Source organism: Simochromis diagramma, unplaced genomic scaffold, assembly GCF_900408965.1.
Source record: "Simochromis diagramma unplaced genomic scaffold, fSimDia1.1 OVJJ01000320.1, whole genome shotgun sequence".
Classification (NCBI taxonomy): Eukaryota; Metazoa; Chordata; class Actinopteri; order Cichliformes; family Cichlidae; genus Simochromis; species Simochromis diagramma.
Window position 1 is genome coordinate 7,349,800 of NW_024386773.1, and position 24,753 is coordinate 7,374,552.

The 24,753-nt window shown below is 41.8% G+C and overlaps 1 protein-coding gene across 2 annotated transcripts; it reads right to left on the reverse strand.

Annotated features, from left to right (window-relative positions):
* Window positions 1-848: 848 nt before the first annotated feature.
* On the reverse strand, window positions 849-24,753 carry alpl (alkaline phosphatase, biomineralization associated). Of its 2 annotated transcripts, none has more exons than XM_040005876.1 (12): window positions 24,604-24,753; window positions 22,424-22,589; window positions 21,858-21,977; window positions 18,637-18,752; window positions 16,243-16,417; window positions 14,794-14,969; window positions 6,337-6,477; window positions 6,116-6,185; window positions 5,848-5,982; window positions 3,303-3,494; window positions 3,097-3,216; window positions 849-2,581 (listed from the first exon to the last, which is right to left on the reverse strand). In XM_040005876.1, the coding sequence occupies exons 2-12, from the start codon at window positions 22,488-22,490 to the stop codon at window positions 2,316-2,318; spliced, it is 1,578 nt and encodes a 525-aa protein (XP_039861810.1). In that variant the 5' UTR covers window positions 22,491-22,589; window positions 24,604-24,753; the 3' UTR covers window positions 849-2,315. The 2 variants fall into 2 exon arrangements, with proteins under 2 accessions (XP_039861810.1, XP_039861816.1); XM_040005882.1 differs by lacking the exon at window positions 24,604-24,753 and adding an exon at window positions 23,543-24,571.

Here is a 24,753-nt window from a genome sequence, read left to right on the forward strand (position 1 = left end):
AGTGCCTGTGTAGATGGGTGAATTAAGCAAGTTGTATAAAGCACTATTTAAGAACCAGTTCATTTACAACGTTTTTTTAAATCTTCCAATTTTGTTGAGTGCATGTGAATTGTAGCCTTGGTTTCCTGTTCTTAGCTGTCAGGAGTGGCATCTTTAGTACATGGTCTTTAGCACACCTTGATTGCAGTGAGTGGTTATTTGACTTACTGTTGGCTTCCCGTCAGCTCATAGCAGTCACACCATTCAGACCTTTGGCGTCAGCAAGGCATTTTCCCCCAAAGAACTGCCACTCACTGGATATTTTCCCTTTTTCTTTGTAAACCCTAGAGGCGGTTGAGGGGGAATATCCCAGGAGGTAAGCAGTTTCTGAAATACTCAGACCAGCCCATCTGGCACCAACAACCGTGCTACATTCAAAGTCACTTAAATCATCGTTCTTCCCCATTTTGATGCTCCGTTTCAGCTTCAGCAGGGCATCTTAACCATGTCTACACACTATATAAAACCTTTGGTCAGGCAAATGTAAACTGACTTAATACTAAAAGTAGACACTTATTGGTTGTGCCAAAGGGAGAGGCCCCATGAGAAGAGGCATGACACTGAAAATTACGGTGTAACTGAAAGTTTTATGAATTTAAACGTGGTGTTGTAACATGAATTCAGCAGAGGTGGTGACTTGCCTGAGAAAACTGCACATCTATTAAGATCCGAGCATTTCCATGGAAATTCAAGCTGAGGCATGACACTGACTACTTTCTTTCACTTTCACTGCTTGCTTTCTTGCTCATTGACTGAATGGAAAAAATCTGAGAAGACAACTGGAATCAAATGCACAAGACACACCCAAGTGCTTTGTATTTGACAAACCACTTTAATCAAAATCAGTGAGTTAAGTTGCATACTCGGGGCTTTTTGATATTTATAATATACAGTCTGACGCTATCTCTCTGGAGAACAGAAACGATAAAGTGGGATGGCAGAATGATGTGTAGCTGGGAAGAGGAAAAGATGATAAACCAGTAGAGAAAGTTAACTTGAAATCATGACATGTTTCCTGAGGGCCTAAATGAGCCATTTTCAGTCCTGATATTAAGAAAGTACTGCTAACAACATGAGGACGTCATTTCATACCTGCTTAGACTAAACCTCCTTTTTCATGCTTCAGTCAACATGATTCCCCTGTTTTCCCAGTGACCACACGATGCCAAGTAATTAATGGCTTCAATACACCCACATTCCACACAAGTCACAACAAAGCAGATGGAAAAGTACAACACACATGCATGACATGACCTAAAAAGGATGCTGGCCAAAAGGTTTTTTTTTGGACAGATGTGAGACAAAATGTTTGAAATTTTTTAATGTTTTTACTTTGTGCTGATATATTACATTTTATGAAAATTTGTCCCTTTTCATCCTAAAACATATAATTTTTCTCATATGTCACCTGCTTTTCATTTTTTTGTTTTGTAAAAATGGTTACATGTAAATAAATCTGACTTTAGTATTGTTCTGCTGAAATGCTTGAAGCGGTCAGTGAAAAGAGCGCTGTAATGAAAATTTGGAGGAAAAATATAACTGAAGGGCAGAGAATGGGGGCAAAAGGAGAAAACTTAATCATGTTTGTACCACCAAAACTGTTAACAAGATTAACAGAAAAACAGACACATTTCATTCATTGAATTTGAGATTTAAAAACTTGTATTTGGACAGAACCATCGGTGGGATTTTCCTTTTTTCTTTTACAGGTTTTTTTTTTTTTTTTTTTGCAATTATGCGAAAAAAACATGCATGACAAAAAATGATCTTAATGTATCGTCAATTATACATTCATTTGCCTCTTTTGGCAAAAAAACAAAAACAAATTATAATAATTCTTTAAATTGTGAACATATCTTTGAAAGCTTGTGAGGTAGACTGTTAAATGCACATTTAAAATATGAAACAAATTCCGACATTTGCAAATTCGGTCTATTTAAACAGAGACGGGCTGCATTAAAAAAGGACGACGAACGAGTCTGAAAATCCTTAGTTAATAGAAAAATCACAATTGAAATCTCACAATTAACAATGATCTCTGCCACAGCACCCTTTAAAAAAAAATCAGTGCATCACAGTGGGTTGATTATTTTGTTTAGTTATCCGCTACGCTTTTGTCAGTTAATCATCGTAAAAATAAACATGTCTAAAAGTGGTCCCATATTTAAAATAGTGGAGAGACAAATTAAAAAATAATAAAGCAACATAATCAAATTAAAATCTTAAAATGAGTGGTTAAAGTGAGTGCATTAACAGCATTGGGTGTCTGGGAAAGGTCAGCACAAAAGTCGCGCAGCTGAGAGAATGACTGCAACAATGGAGAAGGCTGGCCGTAATCCAGCTGACCCGTTGGGTGACATACAGTGCTCCCTGTTCTGCCCGATACAGGCTGCATATGCCATTACATGGGGGATGTAGTTTTGTTCGTGGACCCCATGTAGGAGGTGAGCCAAGGGACCTTTCGCAAACACAGCCACATCCTCTCCTCCATGAGTCTCCGAGTTCAGCGGTACGGCTGCCTGGGCCTGGTAGTTGTTTCCCTCTGAAAGGAAGAGACAGAGACAAAAGATGCAGGCAGTCATTATTATTTTTAACTCGCAAGGGGATGATAGGGACTAACTCCCAGTGATATCCCTCCATGTTTCAGTGTCCTGCAAGGACACCAAGAAGCTCAGGTTCTCTGAGCATATGCTCAATGTCTAAGTGTTAACAAACCTGAAACCCTAGTTAAACACCCCTATTTTGGTTACCAGGAAAAAGCACACCACACACGCTCCAAGTACACCCACCCTGCTCAGTGCCTCACACCGTGGGTGATTCTACAGTGGAATAAAGTCTAGCCATCCTCCAGTAGACTAGTTCCACAAGCACTGAGGTAAGCCCAACTATATCTAGCCAACTATATCTTGGGGTCTCTTCATCACCAGGTAGAACTGCAAGTCAGTTTAAGCAGCCGGGTATTGAACCACCACGGTCTCTGCCTTTGACCACAGCCCAAATAACAAGCACTATCTTATCATTATTCTGAAGCAATGTGAATAAAACGTTTTTACTTACTATAGTCAACAGCAGAGACGTTCTCCCTCGCGCCATTGATAACTTTGTAACCTGGTCCGTTTCCATACAAAATCGAGGTGAAGGGCTTCTGATCAACATCACTCAGCATGGGAGCCAGACCTGTGGAAGAACCAGACGTAATGTAAAGAACTGCAAGTTCTCCACTTCAGCTGTACAGTATCTAACATATGCTTGTCATTACATACCAAATATTGTATTTCCTCTGGGTGTGTAGCCTCCAAAGCTGAATACGTGAGAATGGTCAGCAGTAACTATGGTCAGCGTTTCATGGTCGCTGGTCAAAAAACCTGCCCGGCCAATAGCCCGGTCCATTTCCACAGCTTCATGAAGAGCCTGCTTGGCCTTGCCTTCATGGTGTCCGTGGTCAATACGTCCTCCTGGTGTAAATATTTGCAGTTAGGCTAACATGACCTCAGAGTGGTTTGTATAACATGTAATTGAGCCAGATTTGTTTGTCCCAAAAAATGTCAATGCAGCTGCTTTAGGAATGACAAAGGGCATCTTGGGAGAGACTTTGAAGCCCTGCTTATTTTCTCTGTTTTGTAAACTTGGCCAGTTGCTCCATAAAGTTGAAAAAACTGGCTAAAACTGTCAAATCACTCCCCAGTATTGTTATCTCTATAAAGATGTGGAGGAAGCCATTTCAGATGGTCTGGTATCTAACAAAAACCTCTCTTAATGCAAGCTAACCAGAGATGACGAAAGTATACACATTCTTCACTTAAGTAGTGCAAATACTTGTGTTAAAAATACTCACTTTAAGTACTGATTCAGAAGGCCCTGAGTAAATGTGGTTATCCCAGCTGGACATTTGTCAAAGCTGGGAAGGATCCTAAGAAAGCTCCAGCCGATCCAGGAGAGAAAGACAACTGCTGCCTAAGCGAAAACCCGTAGTGATCCCGTACGTGTCAGGAGTACCGGAGGAGTTGAGATGCATTTTTTCTAAACACTGCTCTTCTGTGGCTTTTAAACCCCCCAAAAAATGCTGCGCCGAAAATCGGTCCACCCCAAGGATCGGGTCCCCAGACACAAACAGAGTAATGTATTGTACGCTGGTAAGTGCCAGGAGGATTGCCCAGATTTATACATCAGGGAAACCAAATGTATAAATTGGTTTGTATAAATTTGTATAAATTTGTATAAATGTATAAATTTGTGGACTTCTCCCACAATTCCACCCAGTGCTTCCTGCAGAAGTTCTCTGATGACTCTGCAATAGTCGGCCTCATCACTGATGGGGACGACAAGGAGTACAGAGGTCTGACCCAAGACTTTGTGGACTGGTGCCAGCTGAACTACCTCCAGATCAACGCCAGTAAAACCAAGGAACTGGTGGTAGACTTCCGCAGGCACAAGCATTCTCCACTGCAACCACTGAACATTCAAGGTATGGACATTGAGGCTGTGGACAGCTACAGGTACCTTGGTGTTCATCTGAACAATAGACTGGACTGGACTCATAACTCAGACGCCCTCTACAGGAAAGGGCAGAGCAGGCTGTACCTGCTGCGGAGACTCAGGTCGTTTGGAGTGGAGGGCCCACTCCTGAAGACCTTCTATGACTCTGTTGTGGCTTCTGCTATCTTTTATGGCGTGGTCTGCTGGGGTGGCAGCATCTCTGCTGGGGACAGGAAGAGACTGAACAGGGTGATCCGAAGGGCCAGCTCTGTTCTAGGATGCCCTCTGGACCCAGTGGAGGTGGTGAGTGACAGGAGAACGGCGGCTAAGCTGTCATCCCTGTTGGACAACATCTCCCACCCCATGCAGCAGACTGTGACAGCACTGAGCAGCTCCTTCAGTGGGAGACTGCGGCACCCACGGTGTGGGACGGAGAGATTTCGCAGGTCTTTCCTCCCCACTGCTGTCAGACTCCATAATAAAGACTTTAACTGATCAAGCACACACATCCATACATGTGCAATAACACTAAGTGCAATAATCCTTTCTGTCATCGTTGTATTTTTTACTCAGTTGTATATAGTATTTGTATTTGTATTCTATTTTTATCTTATTGTATTTTTATTTTATTTTATTCTACTGTATATAGTATTTTATTCTATTCTGTACAGTTGTGTACTGTATTTATCCTTATTGTATTCTAATTTTTGCCTCATAACTTTTGCACTGTCCACTTCCTGCTGTGACAAAACAAATTTCCCACGTGTGGGACTAATAAAGGTTATCTTATCTTATCTTTCACCATCTTACAATGCTGTGATTGCAGCCATTTCCCAACTCTCTGTGAATGGTACTCATGGGCCTTGATCAGTGGTTGTGGATCAATGGTCATGACAATTTGCATATTAATGATCAAGGAACTGACCTCACAGCCCATTGTCCATTCAGTGGGCTAGGTTCAGCCATTGTGCAAATGTGCTGTTTATAAGGTTGGGGAAACCTGCAGTCAGTTGAGACTGAAGCAGTCACTTGGATGAGTGACAAAACGTTTCTCCCACTGAAAACACTACGTCCAGATGAACAGACTCAACTTTTTGGGATTCAGAAGGCTCAATAAACACTCTACTTAAAGAAAATTCTTATATAAATGCTCCCTTTTAACTATAAAAGGGAGTGCTTTAAACTATAAAAGCACTCCCTTTTATAGTTAAAAGTGAGTGAATGGGAGGTCTTAGCTACGTACAGAAGTCTGCTAAGTCTTGGTGAAATCAGCACAAGAACAAAAAAAACAACAACTGTGTAATTGTACCATAACAGAGGCTTCAAACTCACCCTCTACAAGCAGGTAAAATCCACTGGGGTTCTTTTTTAGGATCTTGATAGCCACATCCACCATCTCTGTCAGTGAAGGATCACTCTCAGTGTTCCTCTCCAAGTCATATATCATATCCCCAGGTTCAAAGAGACCTGGAATACCAGAGGGCACAGCTCAATGTGTAACAAGGTATTACACACAGAAAATAAGCCTGCAGTAAAAGCAAACGCATATGGCTCTTTATTAAAACTTCAATGAAACTGTCATAATGAGACTGAGACTCACCCAGTAAGTAATCCACGTTGTTGGGGTTTAGGGATAAGAGCTGCGTCTTGTTCCATACATAATGTTTTTTCTGCAACAAAAAAAAGAAAAAAAGGTACAGAACAGTTTTGGTGGTACAAATGGAGTCACTTTGAATTTCAGAATATGAAAATGCAATTAGGTAGATAAAGAGGAAATGAGGAAACAAGAAGAGCAAAGAGAAACAAAAGAGGAAAAATTACTTTGTCCTTCATTCTGTCAACCCACTCCTGCACCAGGTTTCTTCCATCTTTCCGTGTGCCACTGTGCTTCAAAATATTAGGATACTCTACATCCGACATGTTTTTGGGAAACATATACTTCCTTCCTCCACCCATAATCACCTGATTTAAAAAAAAAACATAGATAATCTTAATCACAGTCTTTTGGGGACCAAATAAAAACATGTCCTGTGTAAGAAACCATCATATCAAACATTTACTGTTGGCTCGTAAACACAGTGCTAATGTTCAGCGATGCCATCAATTTGTAACTTCCTTTGCCTGACCAGAACTTCAAATTAAGCAGCAAACAGAGGAGGAAGCTCTATGAGAATATTAAAGCACATTTCTAGCTCATTGCTAACATCCATGCAAATCTGAATCTTCAAAACACAGAACTTTATTTAACCAGGAAGGGAAATGTGCGAGATTAAGAATGTCTTTTGCAAGCATGTCAATTACTAGTACGAGATTACGCTAAACAAGTTCCAAACGTTTTAAATATCTTCGTGTAGATGTGTACATTTGTGTACTTTGACATTGACAAACAGTGTATTTCCCGCAATAACAAAAGTATTTCGCGACTTAGTATTTCGCTTTTCACATGAGGTAGCACATGAAAGTGCAACTGACAGTCTGCAGCTGTAGCACATGTTTCCATTTTATCCGGGAATGTCACAAAAGACGCTTAGTTTTTATTCGTGCAGATCGTATAAATATTGCAAAACTTTGACAGAGACAAAGTTTTGCAACAAACAGAGAGAAGCGACTCAACCACCATCGTGTTACCTCACTGGCACTTCATAGGCATTTCTTCAAATAATAAGTGTTATTTCTTTTTTCTTTTTTTCTTTTTTTTTTTTTGAGTTTACAGTTTCTATCTTTTATTGTTTTATAACCATTCAAACCTGACAATAATCCTGGACGTATACAAAAACTTTCATACGTATTCGGACAGTGACAATGGTAAAAAGAGAGTGTGCGCTCTTTCAGCTTTAAGGTTTTACATTCCAGGACACAAAACCAGCTGGATCTCACCAGGTCCTCAGATCAACCTTCGAACCACTTGGAATATTGCACTGCCAAGTCAGCACATGATGCTAAGCAGAAAGAAATGCAAAACACATGACCGAGGTTACAGGGCTCAGTTACAGTGTTTAATGTTAAAATTCTAAAATTCTCCTTCCTAATATTAACTGGAAGGTGACTGACTGTCCAAAAAATGTTTTTGGGAGTCATATGGATTACAGCAAAAATAATTCATTTTGAAAGCATGAGTGAAAACTCTGCTGCAGGCTGCAATTAAGATAAAAAAAAAATACTTTATTCATTCCATATGTGAGAAATCCTTTTGTTATAGGGCCTGAAATTACATTATTACACCAGTAAAGGGATCTGCCTCTGTGTGGAGTTTGCATGTTCTGCTAGTGTTTGCACCTTTAATTAAAGTTTAACTAAAGCTTTTAGGATTTATTTATTTATTTATTTCCATGATTTCGTTTTTTTAACTCCAACTACTCATTTGTACTATGCTTTTATTTCAGAGTGCAATGATATATTAAACTGCATAATTTTCAATAAAAAAAATGATGTGATGGCAGCTGCATCCATCTATACTGTAAACATTTTATTTTTAATTCAGACTTTATGATGGTGATAATAATGACTGATATTTTTTCTCTTATATAACAGTGTTAACTAAACGAAGCTAATAAACCTATTGCACAATACCTCAGATAACACCAAGGTTTAAAGATAGAAGTCACCCTGCAGGAACTGGACGAGACAGTGTGGAGCAACACACAGTTAAATATTACTCTTCTGAGTCTGACTCATCAAGAATTTTGATGAGTCAGACTCTTTCTGTAGGTTGTGGTCTCTTTTAAAATTAGGACTCAACTTTTGATAACATGTTTTTATTTTTTTTTATTATTTTACATTTACAATCCTGTTTCAGTGCCATGACTCCCAGTCGCTGTAGTGTTTATCACTTGAAAAAATGATAAGCGTTCTTTGAAGGGGTTATTTTCACCACCGTCAATATAAAACAGCCTGGCTTTGATCCTCCTGGTTTAAAAGCTGCATGAATCCTTTCTTTGCTGTAAAATCATTGATTTTATCCTAACAGCCTGCATGTGGATTGCTTATTTTATTGCACAAGTGTAACGAGTAAGGAGGAAATGCCAGAGCTCCACACCTCAGTGCTACCTTTAGGCGACTGTTGCTGTGATTTGGTGCTGTATAAATAAAACTGAACTGAACAGAAAGTGAACTGCATTACCTCCAGAGACATCTGCTTCTTTTGTAACTATTTTTTTTAAACTAATTAGCCCTGAAATGGAAATTGAGCACTAAACGTCTGGGACACACTTAAACAAACAACGGGAGACTGGATAGATGTTGTTTGAAAACTGTCACCCTTATAAACCTTCAGCTGTGACAAACCACATCAAGTAAACAGGAAAGTTCCTCATGCCACAAGTGGACAAAACACTGCTGTAAAGTGGAAAAAAAGGCCTTAATCCAAGCTAAATCCAATTATGTACTCTTCTTCCATCAACCTTAAAATTACATGTTACACTGCTTGCCACCTTGACCAATAGAGACCTTACTTTACTCTGGATGTGAAGTGCTTTATCTCACTCATCCACCCACAGAGCATGTGAGCCTGATATAGAAGGCCCTCAGAAAGGTGTATAATCAGAACAGTGTGTTGTGAGGAAAATCATGCGTCCTTCTGAAGGGCGTGGACACATTTCACACATATTAAATCACTCTTTTTCATTACTTTTTTTTTTTAACAAAAAAAAAAAATACATATATCAATCACCTGGATCACCTGTTGAGAAAGAAAAAAGAAAACAAGCAGAAGAAAACGAGAGCAATACAATAAACAACATCACGATGATATATGGGAATATAACAGTAAATACTAAATATTAAACATTATTGTGCAGCACGTAAGATCGACAGCGCACAGTGTGCTTTGAGGTAGGAGCCAAAAAGGGTGTAGTTTGTGTGTGTGAGCACCCGTGTGTACACCTGTGAGCATGGACGCGTTTGTTTTTAAAAGGTTCCTTCATGTAATGATCTGCTAGAGGGTGTGGGGAGCCACAGCCCCGTCCTCCAGGGCATGAAGCAGGTATGGAGGAGATCAAGACTCCAGACATCCAGAGGCCCTCAGAACACAAGAGACCAAGGAAGACCAACAGAGGGGCAGCCGCGCCACTGTCCCAGAAAGAGCTGAAGAGAGTCCCAGATGAGGGCTCACTCAGCAGCCGCGGAGCAGAAGCCAGGGGGGGTTGCAGTGACGTGCCCGTGAGCTCCGCCGGCAGCCAGCTGTGCCTGAGTGACCGAGCCCCAGGCCGAGAGGCCGAGGGCACCCCACCCCCGAAGTGGCCCGAGCGAGCCCCAGGCTCCAGGCCCCGATAAGCAGCCACCAAGGAGTGAGCCGGTGTGTACCCGGGCACCCACCCCCGGACACAAAGAACCACCAACGCACCGATGTCTGAGGGCGTCTGCCACCGGCAGGGGAAGTGGTGGTGGGAGATAGGCCTCCATACCTTAGAGGGCCTGAGATGTCCCCAGAGAAGTGGCGTCTGATACCCAACCTGACATATAGACACAGACATACAGGCACACACAGATACAAACATCCATTCCCACCCTCATGCTCTCATATGCAATTACTCAACACTCAACCAACGTGGAGACAGACATAGAGAGACGCTGTACACACAATCACACTCCCCAAGTGTACTCTAAGAACCGGGTCTAGGTACCTTTGCCCCTGGAGGGGGAAACTGCACCCAGACCCAGGTGGTGTTACCCTTTTTCCCTGCGGTGGGGAGAAGCAGACCGCCCCGACTCCGCAGCAGCAGGTCGCAGAGAACGGGGGTGTGAGAAGACTCCAAAACCTCCCTCTGCCCGCTCATATGTAGTGTTGATGCATGAGTGTTCTAAGGTGCATTTAAAACCCAGGAGGGCATGGAGCTACCTGCCAGAGAGCAGCAGGTAAGCGCATAGCCCCTCCTGATAGCCCTTAGTGTCTACGTGTATTTAAAATTGAGAGGTGGGCAACAACGCCAGGGGTGAGGTGTACACCCTGATGGTCTTTTGGAGTCCGTGTATCGTGCCCACCCCCAAGATCCTATATGTATGTGTTATGAGAGTGTGAGTAATGTGAATGTCTAAGTTGTAAGATAAAATTGGGGCACAAGAAGCCAGAAGGGGACAGAGGGGGGTAGCCTCCCCTGCACCCTGGTGACACACTTTTACCCCAAGGCCCTGCATGTGTGGGTGATTGTGGTGGAGCAGGAAGAGGGAGGCAGCCGGAGATGGGGAGGGAAGAAAGGGAGGGGCAAGTGACCCCTCCCTGGGGCCAGCTCCCCCGCTGACCCCAGTAGGCACCCCCATACTCCGCAACCCGCCAGGGAAAGGGGGCCCAGGCCCATCCGGACCGGGGACCAGAACAGCAGCGCCGCCCGGCCCCACAGAGCCCGGGACAGCCCACCCGGCCCCACCACAGAGTAAACTGCACCCACCCCGTCATCCACTCATGTTCCAGACTACACAAGACAATAGACGCCCAGGCTGAGATCTTCCTCCACCTCTTCTGTATCTCCCCCTCCTGCAGAGTGAGTTCCTGAAGAGAGGAGAGCTCCTGCAAGGTGTAACAGCCTCCCCCACCAGTTGAAGAGCCCCCCAGGTGGCTTGATGCACTGGTGGCACCCTGCGCAAGGGCCGGGCACCCATACACCCACCTGCCCACAACCCCAGCAACATACCAACCAGGACCCAAGCCCCCGAGGCCCAGCCAGGGCCCCAGCCCAGAGACGGAGCGCCCCCAGAACCTCACGCCCATCCCGGACCCACCCAGGGGCAGCCAGGCTACCAGGTCAGTAACCCACGTCCGTCAGCACAGACCCTCCCCTGGCCCCGCTGCACGCAGCCACGAGGAAACTGTCACCTAAGAGCCAACAGAGCCCCTAATAGGCCATGGCCGCTACCCTGGGTTGAGCCCCCCAAGGAAGAGGCTCCTGGGGAACCCAACGACGCCCTAAGCCTGTCCCTACCCCCACACCAATCACAACAGCGAAGGTGGGACCAAACTATGACCCCCCACCCCCACTAGGTGATGGAGCTAATCAAGGGAGCCCAGAGCAATTGATCTGATGTGGTGGCAGAGGCTGTATCAAGACTAATGTAATCTAATAGATAATTTCTATATTGGTTAGAATTAAGATTCTTTTTATTTTTCCAGTTCATGAGGACTGTTTTCTTGGCTATGCATAGGGCAGTGAAATGCATATGGGCTATATTCTTATCTGTAGTGACATTATCTAAGCTGCCCAACAAACACACTAAAGGGGAAGTTGGAATGTTACATTTCAGACACTTTGATAAGTCTTCACTCCAAAGTGTGGAGGCCTATCTCTCCTTACCACACTCCCTGCCGGTGACTGATGCCCTCAGGGGTCGGTGCATTGGTGGTTCTTGGTGTCCAGGGCTGGGCGCTCAGGTATGTACCAGCTCACTCCTGGTGGCTACTTGGCGGGGCCTGGCGCCTGGTGCTCGGTCAGGCCTCCTCCGGGGTGCGGGGGGCCCTCGGGCCTCCGGCCTCTGGGCCTGTGGCTCGGTTCACTCTGGCACAGCTGGCTGCCGGCAGAGCCGGCGGGCACGCCGGTGCAGCCCCCTCTGGGGATCCTCAGCCCTTCCCATGAGGGTGGCACGGATGCCCCTCCGGTGGTCCTCCTTGGGCTCTCGCACTCTGGGGCCTCTGGATGTCTGGGGCCTGGATCTCCTCCATGCCTGCTTCATGCCCTGGGGGACAGGGCTATGGCTCTCTACATCCTCTTGCAGACCATTACATGTGGAAACCATTTGAATACAAGCGCACTGATCCACACAGGTATGCACACGGGTGTTCACTGTTTGTGGACTTAAATTACACCTTTCTTGGCTGCTACTTCAAAGCACATTGTGCGCTGTCTGTCCTGCGTGCTGCACAACAACATTGAATATTTAGTATTTACTGCTGTTTACACTTAGCTAGATTAATGCGATGGTGTTGTGTTTAGTATGTTGCTTTGGTTTTTTTTTGCTTGTTTTCTATTCTTTCTCTCTCAACAGGTGATCCAGGAGATTTTTTTTCCCCCTTTCTCACTGTCCCTCTCCCCTTCTGTTTTTCTTTTCCTTCCTCTTTCTTTCTCCCTTTCCTATCTCTCACTCATGTCTGTCCCGTCTGTAACAACTGAAAATAAAATAAAATAAATAATAAAAACAAAGGTCGATCAAATGAACCAATACGGCAACGCCACGATGATCCATTTGGCAAAATAAATCCATTGGGTATCCTTGTTGGTCTTCAGACAACAATTCTGACGGCTAAAGAACCAAATGGGACACGCAAAAAAAAAAAAAAAAAAAAAAAAGTCTTCACATATCTCGCGCCAAAACTTCTGAACTGGTGGACAGAACCAAAGAGCATGGATATAATTGTCCGGTGTATTGGTTTGACAGTGTGAGCAGTTGTTGGTAGACATAAAGCACATCTTGAACATCCGATGACCTGTATAGTGCACTCTATGTAGTATTTTGTATTGAATTAATTGAAGACTGGGATTTCTAATTAGATGAAAAGTTTTTAAGCAAATCTGAGACCAGAAGTTTAGGTTTAAGTTAACTGATAAATCCGCTTCCCATTTTGCAATAGGAAGTGATATTGATTCATCTGTTTTAGAAAGCATTCTGTATATTTTGGATAGTAATTTGGGGGTTTTAAGAGTAAGAAATTGAACCACACTTGGTGGTGTTTGTAGTTCAATTTGACCCGGTTTAAATTTCTTTTTTACTATGGATTTAATTTGTTGATATTCTACAAATCTTTTCTTGTTGATCCCATATTGTGTAACTAGTCTGTCAAATGAAATAAATTCTGTTCCTTCTAGTATATGTTCTAAATATTTGATTCCTTTACCACTCCAATCTGAAAAGTTTATCATATTATTGTTTTGTAATATGTCAGGGTTGTTCCAGATAGGTGTACGTTTGCATGGGATTAATGAAGATTCCGTCAATTTTAGAAACTCCCACCATGCTGTCAGAGAAGAGCTGATGTTGATGCTTTTAAAGCATTCATGTCGTTGGATGTTTGAGCTGATAAATGGTAGATCTGAAATCTCTAGATTATTGCAAAGTGCTTGTTCTACATCGAGCCAAGGTTCATCTAAGAGGGTATGTTTTAGCCATCCTGAGATAAACTGAAGCCTGTTGGCTAAGAAGTAGTGCTGAAAGTTAGGCAGTTCTAATCCTCCTTTATCCTTGGTCTTTTGTAGTGTTTTTAAGCTTATACGTGGGGGTTTATTTTTCCAAAGGAATTTGGACATACATGAATCTAGAGATCTGAACCAATCTTGTGGCGGTTTAGTTGGGATCATTGAGAATAAATAATTTATTTTTGGTAAGACCATCATTTTTATAGCGGCAACCCTTCCCATGAGTGATATGGGTAGACATTTCCACCTAGCCAGATCGCCTTCTACCTTCTTTAAAAGTGGGATATGGTTTAATTTAGTTAGATCTGCAAGCTTGGGAGAAACATTAATACCTAAATATTTTATATTTCCCGATTGCAGTGGTGTAGAAGAGGAATTATGGAAGGAGCAATTAATCGGTAGGACTGTAGATTTTGACCAGTTAATTGAGTAATCTGATATTCTTGCAAAAGAGTTTATCAATTCAATCACCCCAGAGATATTGGTTTGTGAATTTTGGAGAAAGAGTAACACATCATCTGCATAAAGGCTGATTTATGTTCCACGTTCTTGCATTTTATGCCCTTAATTACTGAATTCTGTCTAATTGCTGCTGCTAGTGGTTCAGTAAAAATTGCAAACAGTGAAGGGGAGAGTGGGCATCCCTGCCTGGTGCCCCTCAAGAGACAGAAGCTGGAGGATGTCTGGTCATTTGTTCTGACTGGCACTTCATAGGCATTTCTTCAAATAATAAGTGTTATTTCTATCAATTTTAGGATGAGTTGTTTCATTTGGTGTGCATGTCATTTGTGTTGCAGCTCTTTGGTCACAGTAAAAACAGATGAAGAATATTTTTGAAATATCATAGAACAGTGCAAACATCAGCGATATTAGAGGATCATTGATGTCTGCACTAGTTTATGGCAATCAAATCAAAAGTTTATAAGGATATTCAGCTATAAGCAATAAATGTGACCTTCACTAGACTTAGTTATCTCTGGACAGTGAATGTCTGTAATATGTTTCATGACAATCATTCAGTTGTTAGAAAAAATGAATTTCAGAGTGGAATGAAGCGATAAACCAATGAATCACAGTCTGGAAACTGGAGCTGCTAATAACGTCCACAGATAGTCGATCAATTAATCTTCAGGTTTAATCTGAATCTCTACTTTTCACTTACATCAATGTTGGGAATGTTTTCAAACAGTTGTCTGGCGATATCCTTGCAGCCAGCTTGCAGTGCTTCTACTGGCATCTCATTGTCGGAGTACCAGTCTCTGTCCACACAGTGTGCGTACGCAGCACTAGGTGTCGCATGGTTGACACGTGTTGTTGTCACTATGCCCACTGACTTTCCTGTAAACAAACATGGATATTGAGAAACCCCTCAGATATGTAAATAACCTTTTAAGGATACGTTTCCATCTATGTGTTCGGTGAGTCCTTTCAGTGCAGCAGTGGAATAAATTCATGGGTCAGTTGTTTTGTATCTGCATTGGTAAAAATTGGATGTCACTGTATGGGGAGGGGGGAAATCAGTGGTAAACAAATTGCACAATTTACACCTTAATTATTAATTATGGTATAAAAAGTCATGGAGATCTACTGGAAACAGGGTGTCAAATACTGCCTGTCATGTTCCCAGAGGAATGATTGGCTCTCTTATTGTCTGTGACCTGTGAACCATCCATAAACCAGTAAAGTATAGGTGATTAAAGTAAAACACAGAAATCAATGTCAATACAGAACGAGTATATATTGTAATGCAAACAAAGATAATAATATTAAGGCAAAACATTTGCAGCCTGATGAACAGCAACTGCATCCAAGCCATTTAAAATCACCTTAACTTCATCAAATTAGACCAGCTTATAAAGTTTTAGCTGATTCTGCGACTGGTTCAGTGTGAACTATTGTTCACAGACAGAAATAATGAACCCTGAGACCTACAGGACAGTAACTTCCCACACTTCGCTGATGAACATAAGTCAGTAAGTAAAATGGGATTAAGTCAAGAACAGCATTATAAATAAGACTTCACTAGTGGCTGAGTCTGTGACATGACCAAGCAGACCAGCCAACCTAAGCATACACCATAGACTGAGTAAGAGCTTTAAACTTATCCCCACCACCGCCATACTGTAGCACTCATTCACACCTCACATCTGGCTCCTCTTCCGTGGTGCATTTTTTTTGTTTGTTTGCTAGTGTGAGTGTTGAGTGTTTGAAGTGCAAAAGTTAATACTCATATAAACTCTGAGCTTTGTTGTTAGGATACCTGGTGAAGGTAGTCACTGATGAGACTTTAGACATGCTTCTCTAGGCTGATCAATATTTATCTTATTAAGCAGGTGAAACCACTTAAGGGAGGAGAAAAAACTGCATATTTACTTTCTAGTCCACCGACATGCATGTTAGGTTAATTGGTGATTCTACGCTGGCTGTGGATATCAGAATCAATGTTTGCCTGTGTCTTTATGTTAGCCTTGTGGTGCTCCATGGTTTTCAATCATCCCCCAAAAAATACACATGCGAGCCTAACACAATCCCCACTGACCCTTGTGCTTAACACGGCTGGATGAACTTAGTAACAAGATCTGCATTTTTGAAAAGTTTGTTGTCACTCTACCTGCGTCCTTTGCCCATTTAAGGATCGAGGTGACCTCATTGCCCTGTGTGGTGTTGCACTGGGAGCGGACAGCGGCTGCACTCACACCCAGTGTGCCCTCATTGGCCTTAACCCCGCATAGGTAAGCTGTGGCTGTGCCAGCACTGTCTGGCACCTGTGCATTGGTGTTGTAGGTCTGCAGGGACACAGTGCAGGAGAGTTTGTGTTAATATGATCTGACTTGTTTAAACTTGAGCATTAACTATGAGCACTGACAGCTCTATTAAAAAAAACAAAACAAATAAAAGTAAACCAGAGTGTCTACAATTCTAATGAGCTTGACGGTGTCTTGTCTTGGGCTGCTGTCTTGTAATTTTTTTAAGTAATCTTCAGGAATAGCTCTCCAGGCTTCTTGAAGGACATTTAAAGTTCTTCTTTTGATGTTGACTTTTTTTTTCCATTCCCCGTTAAGATGATCCCACACTGATTCAATAATGTTGAGGTCCGGGCTCTGAGGTGGCCAATCCATGACTGATAATGTTCCACTGTTATGGTTTTACTGCACTGTCAGTATTAATGGTATCATTGTCATGCTAAAAAATAGTGTTGCACGGTGCATCAAAATCTGATTGTACTTTTCTGCTCTCACAATTCTTTCAGTTTTAGCAAGATCCCCAAGCTGTAATGCAGCCCAGAACCACGACAGAGCCTCCACCAAACTTTACAAGTAGCTGTAGACACTCACTATTGCACCCCTCTCTGTAAATACTGAAGACTATTTGAACCAAAAGTGTCAAATTTGATTCTTCACGCCATCAGACCTGCTGGCATGCCTTAGCCTTTTCCCCTCAGCCTTTTCCTTCCTTAAGAATGGCTTCTTGACTGCTACATCCCGCTGAGATAATTTATATCTTCAGTGAACGGTACAGACGGAAAGGCCCACTGCATCTGTCAGGATATGTGTCAGGTCTATGCTGGATTTTTGTTCCATTTCTTAAGAACAAGACTTTTTAATCACACATCCTGTTCATTTGCTATAAATATTGTTTTAGGTCTCCCACTCTCCTTCACTTCAGATTCCTCAAATTTCTTGCAGTTAACAGCTCTTTGGTAATCATCTTGTTGTTCTTTGGTATTTTTCATAGATTCAACTATAGAAATGTGAACAAATCATGTGCTTTTGTGATAGCCTGCCAGTACTAAAATGTTTAAAGATACCATTTTAAGTTGTTTTTCGTTAAATAGTCATTCGCAGGCACATTTCTTGAGCTAGATGCCGTTTTTTCTGCCACGGTCAAGTGCAAGGACTGGACTGTAAATATGTGGAAAAGCAGCCAAAGGAAAAACATCTTTCTTGAGAAAGCCAGGGGAAAGATCTCTAATGACCACTTTAAAAATGACAAGAAATCTTGGCTCACAGGAAAGAAAACATATAGTAATTGTGGTGTGGTTCTCAAGACTTTTACACTTTTAACCCTCAAGCAACCAAACTATTTTAGCTACTTTATTGGGGTGACAAATGATTCTATTGGTTATATTTTAATGTAATTTTGAAGGCTTCTCATTATATTCATCACATCAATACTCTTTCTTTATCTGTGAAAAATATTCTAAAATGTTCTAAGATAAATAATTATGGTTTCCAATGTAATGCTTAGAGCTGGAAAATGAAAAATATCAAAGACAATATTGTCAAAACATTATGTAAAATATAAAGTAGGAAATAACTTGGTAATTAAAATGATCATAACGGCTCATTAAATGTTATTCAGGGTCATAAATGACCCTTCTTGGACACTTGAAGTTTAAAGAGTTAGGGCAAAAGGTTTTCGTTTTTCTTACTGTCATCATATCAAAAAAAGAACAGAACCAGTAATTCATTGGTATAACTCAGCATTGTCTAACTTCCCTTTGGGAGTTCTGTGGCTCTTACATCTAAACAGGTTAAAAATATATAGTCAGATCTTTAGAAAATTGCTTGAGAATTTCTATGTCCTGCCGTTTTTAGAGAATGTTACTGTAAGAAAAATGTTTTTTTAAGAATCATTGCAGTCATTGCAATTTCTTTCTTATCTGATTTTTTTCAAGCATGCATTTCACAAACACAGAGCACTAGAAGAGCAACTTTTATCATGTTAGCATAATAAAGGTATTTTTGAATTGAATACTAAAAGAAATGCATCCTTTTACATTTTCTAGAATCTAAAATGAATAGTTTAGTGAATTGTTGTTGATGATTCAATGAGATATAAATAATCAACCTATTTTTGTATTATTTTTTTTTTATCTATAACTTACACACATCCAGTATGATAAACACTAAACAGCCTTGTTTCCGGTCACAGGCCTTTTCTGGAAGCCATTAATAGCCAAAGCACGATCAATACATTGTGTCATAGTGCACTTTAGTCAGACCTTGGATAAAGATACAAAAGGGAACTTGTCCATTTCCAACTGCGTCTCTTCTCCGCTCTGTCCATTCAGCTGACCCTTCAGTATGCGAGCAGCTGTCACCGTGGGAACACCCATCCCTAAACCGCAAAAAGCACCGAGTTTTATGACAGATTTTGACACAGCAGGGACAGAAAGGAAAACCCTGTGAAAATCAAAGATTAAAGAGTTCATTGTACTTCATTTGCTGCACATGGACATTTTTTTGTTGAAGTTGACATCCTAGAACAAAATGACTGCTGATAGGCAAAACATTTCTTCTGGATTCATATTACTTCAAAAGAAGATACCAAAAGAAAAAGAAGGTAAAAGAAAACAACTACACTTGCAGCAGATACTTTTTAGGTCACAGAGATGAAGGAGTCTTTTGTAGTTACAATAGAGAGAAATAATAATGTGCCCTACATACTCAATATATGTGCTATGGTCCAGCGTAGCTTTGTGCAAATAGACACTAAACACCTTTCCAGACACATTTCTTTATGCATTCACATCAAATCGAGAGAGTTGCGCAGTGGCACCATGTACTTAAACATGCTCAGCACTGCAGTGCCTTTTGGGACACTAATTTCAGCATAGTCCAGTACATGCAAGTCTTAATATTCCCCTTGGGAATAGTAAGCACAAAGCAAGCTGTTGGGTGCATACTAAGTTTTAACACATTAACAAGTTTCTTATGCTGTTTCACATACTAAATAGCATGCCAGTGTTGAATTCCATGAATAACTCCTAATGCATTTTGATGAATCTTTTACATTTTCAGTTAGAAAACTGAACTCAAAACACTTAATTGATCATTTCAAACACTCCAACATACGAGACCATTGTCATAAAACTCGCATTTATAGTTTTGTACATAGAGAGCAAAACTAATTATTATGCTTTAGCCTTAGGTCTGGTTCTATTAGTCAGATTCATGTCGAAGGTTGCCCTGCATGTACAGTGGGGCAAAAAAGTATTTAGTCAGCCACCGATTGTGCAAGTTCCCCCACTTAAAATGATGACAGAGGTCAGTAATTTGCACCAGAGGTACACTTCAACTGTGAGAGACAGAATGTGAAAAAAAAAAATCCATGAATCCACATGGTAGGATTTGTAAAGAATTTATTCGTAAATCAGGGTGGAAAATAAGTATTTGGTCAATAACAAAAATACAACTCAATACTTTGTAACATAACCTTTGTTGGCAATAACAGAGGTCAAACGTTTACTATAGGTCTTTACCAGGTTTGCACACACAGTAGCTGGTATTTTGGCCCATTCCTCCATGCAGATCTTCTCGAGAGCAGTGATGTTTTGGGGCTGTCGCCGAGCAACACGGACTTTCAACTCCCGCCACAGATTTTCTATGGGGTTGAGGTGTGGAGACTGGCTAGGCCACTCCAGGACTTTCAAATGCTTCTTACGGAGCCACTCCTTTGTTGCCCGGGCGGTGTGTTTTGGATCATTGTCATGTTGGAAGACCCAGCCTCGTTTCATCTTCAAAGTTCTCACTGATGGAAGGAGGTTTTGGCTCAAACTCTCACGATACATGGCCCCATTCATTCTGTCCTTAACACGGATCAGTCGTCCTGTCCCCTTGGCAGAAAAACAGCCCCATAGCATGATGTTTCCACCCCCATGCTTCACAGTAGGTATGGTGTTCTTGGGATGCAACTCAGTATTCTTCTTCCTCCAAACACGACGAGTTGAGTTTATACCAAAAAGTTCTACTTTGGTTTCATCTGACCACATGACATTCTCCCAGTCCTCTGCTGTATCATCCATGTGCTCTCTGGCAAACTTCAGACGGGCCTGGACATGCACTGGCTTCAGCAGCGGAACACGTCTGGCACTGCGGGATTTGATTCCCTGCCGTTGTAGTGTGTTACTGATGGTGACCTTTGTTACTTTGGTCCCAGCTCTCTGCAGGTCATTCACCAGGTCCCCCCGTGTGGTTCTGGAATCTTTGCTCACCGTTCTCATGATCATTTTGACCCCACGGGATGAGATCTTGCGTGGAGCCCCAGATCGAGGGAGATTATCAGTGGTCTTGTATGTCTTCCATTTTCTGATGATTGCTCCCACAGTTGATTTTTTCACACCAAGCTGCTTGCCTATTGTAGATTCACTCTTCCCAGTCTGGTGCAGGTCTACAATACTTTTCCTGGTGTCCTTCGAAAGCTCTTTGGTCTTGGCCATGGCGGAGTTTGGAGTCTGACTGTTTGAGGCTGTGGACAGGTGTCTTTTATACAGATGATGAGTTCAAACAGGTGCCATTCATACAGGTAACGAGTGGGGGACAGAAAAGCTTCTTACAGAAGACGTTACAGGTCTGTGAGAGCCAGAGATTTTCCTTGTTTGAGGTGACCAAATACTTATTTTCCACCCTAATTTACGAATAAATTCTTTACAAATCCTACCATGTGAATTCATGGATTTTTTTTTCACATTCTGTCTCTCACAGTTGAAGTGTACCTCTGGTGCAAATTACTGACCTCTGTCATCATTTTAAGTGGGGGAACTTGCACAATCGGTAGCTGACTCAATATTTTTTTTTGCCCCACTGTAGCTTAGCTTAGAGGTCCACAGAGGAAACAGCTGACTTTGGTGCTGAGTGTTGTTACTTAACAGAATCCTGTAATATTCCTGGTAAAGAGTAATCATTAATCTCAATTATTGGGAAACATTAAATAGTTAAACAATTGCACACACTTTTTTTTTTCATTTTATTAATTTTTCTGTTATTCTATAAAACGGCAAACATAACTGTGAATGCAGCCGCATGCAAGAATGTCATGGTGTGCGCATAGAGCAAACAGAAAGGCTGAAAGCAGAGGCCCCCATGGAGGATAAACGTTTTTGTTCAACCAGCGAGGAATCCAGCACAAACAGAACCCCAGTGATCCAGTGGCAGCACGCTTGCTTTGTTTGCTCCCATTCATTCACCTCACTCATTGGAAAAAATTTTAAAAATCTCAGTCATCTTCTACTGATCAACTGAATCCTCTGTAATATCGTTCAACATGGAATTACTTTTACCCTATCAAAGTGTCAAGGCTCTGCGCTGACCACAAGTCTTTGGTGATGAGCCTATTGAAGAGCTAATGCTTTGGTAGCCGTAGTTGCATTTCACCTTTCATCTGCAGGCATTGATGTAACTTTATTAACATCTTGCCACAAATCTGTAATGACGTGTCGCTTACCATCTCCAAGGAAGAGGATGAGATTCTTTGCTTTGTTTTTATTGAGCTCTTGCAGCGTCAAAGCATTCTTCAAAGTTCGCTGAGCCCATGTGTTCCAAAACTTTGGATCTTTCTCTTGCTCTGTGTATTGCAATAAACAAATCAGGTTATATTTGGATAGTCCTAGGAATCACCAGATGCAGGTCTGCTGAGATTTTGCATTGACACTGTACAAAATGCCAAAGGTGCATTGGTTCCAGCTTCTCCAGCTTAAATATTTGGAGATTTCTTTATTCTTTCAAGGTAGTCAACCAAATATCTTTATCTACTTATCAATCCATTATTTAAAACAATAATCATCGGATTTAAGATGAAAACACTTTCAAGCAATATTAAAGCCAGAAAATCACTTGTTTTTTGTGGCAACGCTAAACCAAACACAGCTTGATATAAAAGCTTCTTTTTAGGATTTTCAACCTTCCTAGTGTGTGTTGGACACCTACTGTCAAACTATAAACCATTCGACTGTTTCTGTTGTTCTATTTGTTGGGTTTTTTTAGCAGCTGACTACAAACACAGTGACTTACCCGGGAATTGTGGGTTCCCCAAGCTCCCCAAAATCAGACAAAAGCAAATGATTAGCAGGGCTGTCATCTTCCTGTTGTCGAGTGTGTGCGGGTGACACGTTACTCTAGACAGTCACCACATGCCACTTTGAGAAGCTGGAGAGGCCTGGCCGCAGTCGTCTCACAGCTACAAGAGAGCAAGGGCACAAACTAGTAATTTTGCATGCGTCATTTCATCATACACTGACTCTGACATACTGGTTTAATATTTATTTACTCCATGATAATATGACCAAGTGCAGTTGTTAATTGCAAGCTACACTTGTCTTTCTTCTGTGTTATGTGGAGACTGGAGTTATAGGCGATGAATACAGACATTAAGCAAGAGAAAAAAATCTCATTTTAATTTTTCAACCGAACCTCAGAATTTGCTTATTTTACTTGATCTTTACAATAAAGACAAGCTGATATGAAGCCAAGTCTTTTCAACATTTGGTCACCCTTCTATAGCAAGAAAGTGTTGAGATAAAAGTCCTTTCTGTCACAGAAGTTTCCCCAAATAAAGAAACAGGCAAAAAGGAGGCTGCGAGGGGGTGGGGGTGACACAAGAGGAATACAACCATCTGTGTTCATTTCATCTTAAATGATATGTCTGCATTATTGATATGACTTGCTCAAAAGTGGAGCTTTCAGTCGCTGAACACTTTGTAGGCAAAACAAAAGAAGAGCTTGGAGAAGTTAAGCTTCAGGCCTCGCTGTGAATGTAAGTAGTCACAACAGGGGCCCTTATGGGTCCTGGCCAGTCAGGCTTTCAACTATAATTATACACACCCTCTTCTTTCTTCTCTGCACTTATAGGCAAGGTCATTTTAATGGGATTGCACTCAATGGCACTGAGAGGTTTAAGAGCCATGACAAAGCCGATTAACACCAAATGATTGACTGCACATGTCCACCCTTGAATGAAAACCTCAACATTAATATTTCTTGACAGAAAAATCTTTACCTGAGGCTAATTACTTCAGTTACAATTATTTCATCACCTCCAAAAACAAGCTTAAAATTGAATCTGTCCCAGGCTCCAAATAAGAAGTAAGTCTGAACATACCAGGTTAACTAAAAAGAAATGTCAACACCAACCGGGCAAGAAATCGTGGATATAATAATGTAGCATTTCCCAGATGCTGCAGGCCAGTGGTCATTAACAGCCTCAAAATCTGCCAGGTCCACCCAGTGGCACTGAACCAGCCAGTCTGCAGGTAAAGTAGCAGAGCAGTGCCATAACTGCCACCAGCAGGATTCCTGTCAGCGCAGTGGTCAGTATCGCATTGGCTTCCGTTTCAGTCATGGTGTCACCAGACATTCAGATGCTCCAGTGTGTCCGGACCGGTGTCAGCTAGAGCGAGGTGTCCCAGCACCAAACAGCTTCGCACCTCTCAGCCTTCCCAAGCTCCTATTGAAGCTTGAGGCAGGTCACGGGGGCACTTAAATGTGTAATTCCAGCAGGCAGCAGCACCAAAGCATGGATTAGGTTTTTAATTCTGCTCAGAGTTGAACGGCTGACAGATAGAAGCTATTACCTTCAAAATATTACATCAAAATAAGGGGATCGATGTGGTGGCAGGTTTTCAGACAGCAGAGATTGTGCTGTCTTCTCTGTTTCTGTCAAGTTTAAAAAGGCAACTTGTTTTGCGTCTGACACCAAGCTGCCTCATGCAACCTCTTCTATGTACACAGAATAACTAACACTTCTGCTGCACTACACACAAATGTGGTGGAAAGCATTTGATTGCAATCTCTATACTTGAAATACTCAGACATCCACAACATGAACTTTTACAATATGTAACTTTCGGGGCTTTAAGGATTTTGCTACATCAAATCCTTTATTCAGAAATGAAGTACCTAATCTCAGTGAAAATGATAGAATACGGAGCCAGTGTCTCTGCAACAGATGACCAAAAACATTTTTTATAATCCAGCACAAATCATTTTACACGGCTTTACAGCAAGCATTAACTGGCAGCAATGCCACAGCAGATGGAGAGAGGGAAAACACGATTAAATAAAGGAGGGGGAAACGAGCTGAACACCCACATTGCTGCTTGTACTCCGACAACGTGGTTTCTCCGAAAGCAACCTGTTATGTGTAGAAAACACGACCAAAAAAACCCAAAAAAGTTCATTGCAGTTTTACTTACTGAGTTGGCTTCCGTGGGCAAAAATGACATCAAAATGTGCTTGCAGTCCACTCAGTCCTCCCTCTTGAAGTGCGTGTCCTGGTCGCTGCTTCCACGGTGCTTTTCAGAGGGCCACACTTGTTCGATTGAGGCTCCAGCATCTGAGAATAG